Here is a 7,961-nt window from a genome sequence, read left to right on the forward strand (position 1 = left end):
ACAGAAAAGACGTTTTCTAGGAGATAAGAGGAAAAATTTGTGGGGTTGGCAGGTTATTATTAGAGGTTTGTGGAAGGGTTTTCCAAGAAAGTGGGGTCGTTGACGCAATTGACTCGTAAGGATCAACTATTTGTTTGGACAGACAAATATGAGACAATTTTTGAGGAGATGAAAAAGATGTTGACATTTGCTCTAGTGTTGGTAATTCCAAACACCGAGAAAGTTTTTGAGGTGTATTGTGATGCTTCATATCAAGTATTAGGATGTGTACTAATGCAAGAAAGGAAACTTGTGGTGTATGCATCTCGTCAGCTGAAGGTACATGAGAATAATTATCTGACACATGATATGGAGTTTGTTGTTGTAGTCTTTGCTTTAAAGACGTGGAGACATTATCTATATAGGTCGCGTTTTCAAGTCATTAGTAACACTAATGCAAAAACAGCGTATAACGTCACGCGTTCAACATCCAACCACTAAATAGCCAACGTTAAAAATGACCGGTGACTTTTTTGTAAATAAATACAATCATTAGACGTCGTTTAGAATTATAATTCGACATCAATTTGTTATATTGGGTAAATTTGCGAAAATGTTTGGCGCGAAGGTGAAAATCTATTTACGTATTACGTCGAATTCCCTAGAATTATACATCAAAAGTATATAAAATGTCGAATGCCCAAGCGTTAGACGTTAAAAGGTTAGTGAATTCATTAAAACTTTGAGCGGGAGATTGAAAATTCATTCACTTTATCTTAGCGCGTGATACCCTCTTTTCTGCTCAATTTGGAATGAAGTTTGAGGACCATCACATGTAATCTTTCTTTCATTTGTTACAAATGCATGTTAATTAACTACTTTAGGTATGATTTTCGTTTGTATTGACTGATTATTTTCGTGTTCTTGTCCTTCATACGCACATTCTACTCTCTCACTGGTGGCAACAATTTATTTCGACGAACCCATCTTTTGAAGGTTAGTTTTCATTTTCGTTTTGGAGAACTTATTTGTTGAACTTGTTTTTTGTTTTTTTTTGTTGAACCTGTTTGTTGTTGTTGTTTGGTTGAAACTGTTTGTTGTTGTTGTTTGATTGAACTTGTTTATTGTTTGTTACTGTTGTTTGTTGTTGATACTACACTACACGTTCATAATTCATGCTTTATAAAATACCAAAAACTGAAATTTGTTGTTTTGCTGCTTTTCAGGTCTCGTAGAGTTGTAAAAATGATCATAATTAATTAAAAAAACAAAAAAATTAACGTCGAATATTGACAAAATTCGACGTTAATTTATTTTACTTTGAACGTCGAACTATTCTATGTTCGACTTCAATTTAACGTCTCCTGATATGACGTCGACCTCGAATTTTACGTGAAAGGCCAAAAAACACCGACGTTATACGGTATTTTTGTACTAATGTAATCATAAGAGTCTGAAATACTTGTTCGATCAGAAGGAGTTAAACATGCATTTTGGAAAATTTCAAGTCTAGCCCAACGAGCTTTGTAGTTTGGAAAATTTATAAATAAAAGGCTTTAATGAATTTTAAAGCATTCAAAGTAGTTTTAGAGAAAGGGAACTAGATCTAAAAGTGGATACTAATTTTGGAGGTTGGAAGCATTCATTATTATTTGTTTATAGTGTTCATAATGTATAGAAGTAACTAACTCCCTTATTTATGTGGGTTGAACTTAATATATATTAACTTTTTGTGTTTTCTACTATTATATATATATTTTTTTCCAATACTTTTGTGTTTCGTTCTATTTCTTAAGGGCATGATAATTTATTGATTGCATATTTGTGGATATCTGATTATTGGATACGATGTTGGAACCTAGACTAGGATAAAATAATTAATTCAGTGTGCACTAGACATAGAGTTCATAAGTTGGTCATTCAAAACATCCGAACTTAATGCTTAATGCAAACTTTTAATAAAAATATCTAAAACATTAGGGCTTTTATTAATAAGTTTAGACTTGTTTCTAAAACATTATGACATGTTAAATAGACGTGTGAATGATAGAGTAGGAATCAGAAGTATATTGTTTAATGTTTTCATATTGATTTAGTACATGAAATTTGTTAGCAAAAAGAAAATGGTCATCTTACTTTAGTAAAGGATTTTGATGATGGTGTTTCATGGAGAAGTGTTGAAGATTTAAAGGATGCTTGGATGCAAGAGATACATTGAAGACTTGATAATTTAGTTGCTAAAGTCTTGTAATATGTGTATTGTATTTAATTTAGTAGTTCAAGAGTCAATAAGTAGAACCCAAGGAGTAGAGCACTTAGAAAATTTTTATTTTTCATAAAAATCTTTATGATAATCGATTATCACTAATGATAATCGATTATCCAATTAAAATCAAGAATTTCATAAATGCCTTTGTGATAATTGATTATCTCACAAAAAGAAATTGTTATTTGAAAATGTTTCTGGAATAATCGATTATCACTTATGATAATTGATTATCAATGACAGTTGTGCACTTGATTCTTAGTTTTCTTACCTAATTTTCAAATGTAAAAGTCTATAAATAGTTAACTTAACCAAGCTTATAATAACTTTTCACTAAGAGTATTAAAGTTGTATGTCTAAGGGAAGCTTTTTGTGTTTGTGAAAAGGGAGCTTGTGAACTAGGTGCTTGTAGAAAAAAGTGTTCTTTCTTAGTGCGTATAAGTGGTGGAGTATATCTACAAAGCATGGTCAAGTTGTTAATCATTTTCTATGTCAAAAGGAAGTGCCTTTCATCTCTTATCTATTAAGAGAGGTGGTTTCTAATCTCAATCTTTATTTCTCTAACAAAAAGAGACTTGAGGATTTGGAAAAAATTTCGCACAAAGAAGAAGAACGAGATGTGAGCGTCATCGAAAGTGACGTCAAACACGGCATCGCCGATGTCTTTGGTTGCACCACAACAGCGTAGTGGCTGGTGTTGATGTTGCTCCTTGGGTTCTGAGTGAAGAAGCAAAACCTAGTTATTTTGAAATATTAGGTGTCCTTCTTTCCTTTTACATTAACATTGTCACATCAATTGGGTTGATATTGTCACGTAATGAAAAATTGAACATATCATTCGCTGTTGGCTAAGTTAGACATTAGGTCGTTAATGTTTTTAACTGCATAAGCAAAAAAAACAAACTTGAACAATTTATACAAAATATAAGATAAATGTGAACATTTGAATAAAGAAAGGTAAGACCATTTTAACAAACCTAACAAACTTATGGACTAATATTAAACCTAGCTTTAATTAATATGTTTTTGGATTAAATAAAATTTTGATCTGTATTGTTTTGTGACTATGAGAATTTGGTTCTTATATAATTTTAATAGTAGATTTGGTTGTTTAATTTCTCAAAATTAAACAACTTTAATCCACCTTCACGTTTAATTTAAATGCTACAAGGAAACGAAGAGAAGTTTCTTTGAAAAGTGGAACAAAAACATGAAACCGTGAGCTCCCAAATTAATAAGAAAGACTCTCTTCGTGACTCTAGTATGCCTCTTGTTTCTAAACCTCTTACTTACAAATATGTATTATTTTTGTTTTATTAGTAATTAGATGTGAACCAATTTTTTTAATATTTTCGAAAATTTAAAAAATTAAATCCTTAATTAAAATTTGTTATAGATTAAAAATGTTCATTCAGAAAATTACTTAAGACTAATGTTACGTTTTAAGATTCAATCGTATATTGATGTCAGATCTTCGTGAAATCAAACAATGGACCCAAAAAAAAGGGGCAAAAACGTTGGGCCGAGAATACTGCCATGTTTTGTCGCACTGAAAGTCCCTCCCTTTGGTCATCAGATTCCGCTTTTATAGTTCCAGCGCGCCCACTGTGCCACCCGGAAAAAAAAGGTTCCCCAAACAGAGCAAAACAAGCCACAAACCCTCACACGTGTCGTACGCACGGGTGCTACCCACCTCTATAAATTTTCTAGAACGTTCCTACACGGGCCTCGTCCTAATCTGATCTCTACCACACTACACTGAGATTTCAACCTTACTTTTCGTGAGTTTCGCCCTCAAAGTTTGATTCTTTTTCCGGTTTCCTCTTCAGGGTTCTGATCCCTTTCTGGTTTCGGATTTGCGCTTGTGCAGATTTAAGGAGAATGGCTACGAAGAGGAGCGTGGGAACTTTGAAGGAGGCTGATTTGAAGGGGAAAAGGGTGTTCGTTAGAGTCGATCTGAACGTGCCTTTGGATGATGACTTAAAGATCACCGATGACACTAGAATCCGTGCTGCAGTTCCCACCATCAAGTACTTGACTGGTTATGGTGCCAAAGTGATCCTCTCTAGCCATTTGGTATGGTATATGTAGCTATTTTCGTGGTTTTAATGTGTCTGGGTGTGTTTTGTTTTAGACTACGAATGATTTGGAATCTGGGTTTGTGTGATCGTTGGATTTAATGTTTTGTTACTATTGTGGTTTTAGGTTGATTCTCTATTGGCTATGTGTGTTTGTTTAATTGATGGTAACTGGGAAAACCATGTCTTTCACTGTCTTTTTTTTTGCTTTTAATTTTTGAGGATTCAAATCTGAAAGGAAGAAAGAGGAAACTTAATTGTTACTAACATTGATGCTTGTTATATCTATAATTGTTTTTTGTCCATTTCTTTCTTAAATGAGAGGATCTCTTGTTTTATAATTGTAGAAGTAAGTAATTTTTATTGTTGAGTTTTATTTCCGTTGCTCCCAGCTTGGGTAACATGCCTCTTTATTGAAATTGGTTTTAAAGTGATCAATTCAGTCTATATAACGAGATCTGTAAAACATGTCAATTTGAATGACTGTTTTGCAACTAATGTAGCTGTTGCGATATCTTTCTTTTATTTTATTATTAACCTTTTTCTTTCGGGTGTATTAGTTAACGAGTTAACATAAAACCATGGATGTAAGATAAATGTGATGTGAGTAGTAGTGACTTGAAACGTGATTTTTCCTTGACTATCCTGTTTCCAGGGACGTCCGAAAGGTGTTACACCTAAATACAGTTTGAAGCCTCTTGTGCCAAGGCTTTCTCAACTTCTAGAACTTGAGGTTTGCCTCTTATCTGTTCTAGTTATTTATTTAGATGTTCCCCCTTTTTATTTTCTGATGTACTGTTACTTCATTGTGCCACGACTCTTGATTATAGGTCAAGATTGCAAATGACAGTATTGGGGAGGAAGTTGAGAAGTTGGTTGCAGGACTTCCAGAAGGTGGTGTTTTGCTTCTAGAGAATGTTAGATTCTACAAAGAGGAAGAAAAGAATGATCCTGAGTTTGCAAAGAAGCTGGCTTCTCTTGCTGATATCTATGTGAATGATGCATTTGGCACTGCCCACAGAGCTCATGCTTCCACAGAAGGAGTGGCCAAATATTTGAAGCCTTCTGTTGCAGGATTCCTTATGCAGAAGGTTTGTAGGACGTAATTGTTAGTTCCATTATATATGTTGGCTAACTAATGTAATTTATGCAGTTGATTAATCTGTTATTTGTTTAACTGTTTCAGGAACTTGATTATCTAGTTGGAGCCGTGTCTAACCCCAAGAAGCCATTTGCTGCTATTGTGGGTGGGTCAAAGGTGTCTTCCAAGATTGGAGTTATTGAATCCTTGTTGGAGAAAGTTAATATTCTTTTGCTTGGTGGAGGAATGATCTTTACCTTTTACAAGGCTCAGGGTCATTCCGTTGGGTCATCTCTTGTGGAAGAAGATAAACTAGACCTTGCAACTTCTCTTCTTGAAAAGGCCAAGGCTAAAGGGGTTTCTTTGTTGCTTCCAACTGATGTGGTCATAGCAGACAAGTTTGCTGCTGATGCTAACAGCAAGGTACTAGGTTTTTGCTTGTTTAGTCCAGTGTTGCTAATTTTCACCCCTCCCTTTATCATGGGAAGGCTCTCTTCAAACAAATGATCAACCACGGACTACGGAACATTTGTGAAATCTATGATTTAGAGGGTTTATTTTACTCATTTCAGACATTCCAATGCACTTATAAATAGTAATGTTTCAATTGTTGAGATACACTTTTAACTTTATTTATATATTCTCAGATTGTTCCAGCCTCAAGCATTCCCGATGGATGGATGGGATTGGATATTGGTCCTGATTCCATCAAGACATTTAGTGAAGCATTGGATACCACCCAAACTATCATTTGGAATGGACCAATGGGCGTTTTTGAGTTTGAAAAGTTTGCCGCAGGAACAGAGGTATGAATGATAAAAATAGTAAATCATCCATTATAATTTTGAAAGCATAATCCAAATTAATGAAACAATTAAATGTGATCTACTACAAAATGGATTGACAGTGATTTATAGCAAAACATTCTTGCAATGTAATATCTTTCAAACAAATAGGCAAAACTTAGTTTGCTACTTATTTTGTTTTTATTATTTTATAAAGGAAAGTCACTTTTCTTCCTGTGGACGTGTGTGGGACACATAGGATTTACTATGCACTTGAGTCTTTTATAATGTATGATGAGAAGATTCACCTCTTACCTTTTCACTTATTCAATGTTGGACTTGTTAGATATATTAGATTATTGTATATCTTATATTTATCTTTTGTCTTCATTTACTTATGTTATTTTATTATTTTTTATTTATTTTGGGTTTATTCAATATTTCTTTCTTTATAAATAAAATATCCTATGTATATTCTTTACATAAGAGAAATTAATTTCGTACATAGTATTTTATTATATATTTAATATTGTAGTTAGGTTTATTAGGTATATGTTGTTTGTTAGGTATTGTTCTATTTGTTATCAGACTGGTATGGGATCATCTATAAATGTCTAGTCATGTATATTTCTTTGCACGAGGAAAGTGTATTGGAAGTCCATTGACTAATGATAAGATTAGTTTAGAGTATATAAATGGATACAAATTTTATCTTATAAATTGATTTTGTGGAGTTCATTTAAATTTAAAATTTATTTTTTAACATGGTATTGTGGAGTTCATTTAAGTTTAAAGTTTATTTTTAACATGGTATTAGAACCATGAATTAAATGTATATTTTTTGGTGTAAGAAAAGTGTATAGAAAGTCTACATTGACTAATGATAAGATTAGTTTAGAATATATAAGTAGATAGAAATTTTATCTTCGGTCTCGTCTTATAAATTGGTCTTAGAGTTAGGTTTAAAATTTATATTTACACCTTTGTAAGTATATATTTCTATATATTTATATTTAATTGATATTAATATATGCTTATAACAGAAGGAAATGCTATCAGTGAGAAAACTTTTGTATACTGTGAAATGTCAAAATGCATATATAAGAAGTGAATGATACTAGTGAATTTCAGTTACCATTTCTTGATGACTATACACCCTTTTGTGCACAGGCTATAGCCAAGAAACTGGCAGAGCTTAGTGGGAAGGGAGTAACAACCATCATTGGAGGAGGTGACTCTGTGGCTGCTGTGGAGAAGGTTGGACTTGCAGATAAGATGAGCCACATCTCCACTGGTGGTGGTGCCAGCTTAGAGCTTCTTGAGGGGAAGCAACTCCCTGGTGTCCTTGCTCTTGATGATGCTTGAGCAAATTCCTTTGAAGTTTATGCTTTTATTGTTACAATGAGAGCTGTAACTCATGTAGAGGCTTAATAGATGATAGGTTTCAAAATAAGAGGGTTTTGTGGCATTTATGTTGCCGAATTGAGCTTTATTGTAGTTCTTGTACAATGTCCATTTCCGAAGGAGTTTCCTTTTGTTACGTTCCTTTGGTTTTCTCAGCGTTGTTTTGGATTTGCTTCTAAATTGTTATTTTTAATTAGAAATTTATCTGCATGAAATGTCTTCGCTGGTTTGTAGTTTATGCCATTATTATGGTTGAGTTCCAGCAACTTAGGATAAAAAGAAAACTTGTGTGGGGGTTGTCTATTATGACAGAATATTTTAATTGGATACAAGGATAAGTAGTGTAGTTTTAGAACCGAATGCAAATG

At 33.2% G+C, this 7,961-nt stretch overlaps 1 protein-coding gene across 1 annotated transcript; it reads left to right on the forward strand.

The window, feature by feature from the left end:
* The first annotated feature begins 3,814 nt into the window (after nt 1-3,814).
* LOC124841129 (phosphoglycerate kinase, cytosolic) lies at nt 3,815-7,729 on the forward strand. Its single transcript, XM_047317325.2, has 7 exons — nt 3,815-4,026; nt 4,116-4,321; nt 4,979-5,056; nt 5,154-5,414; nt 5,510-5,827; nt 6,052-6,210; nt 7,360-7,729. Exons 2-7 carry the CDS (start codon nt 4,127-4,129, stop codon nt 7,552-7,554), a joined length of 1,206 nt encoding a protein of 401 aa, XP_047173281.1. The 5' UTR covers nt 3,815-4,026; nt 4,116-4,126; the 3' UTR covers nt 7,555-7,729.
* Nucleotides 7,730-7,961: the final 232 nt, after the last annotated feature.

Source organism: Vigna umbellata, chromosome 3 (genome assembly GCF_029865625.1).
Source record: "Vigna umbellata cultivar VRB3 chromosome 3, Vumbellata_1.0, whole genome shotgun sequence".
Classification (NCBI taxonomy): domain Eukaryota; kingdom Viridiplantae; phylum Streptophyta; class Magnoliopsida; order Fabales; family Fabaceae; genus Vigna; species Vigna umbellata.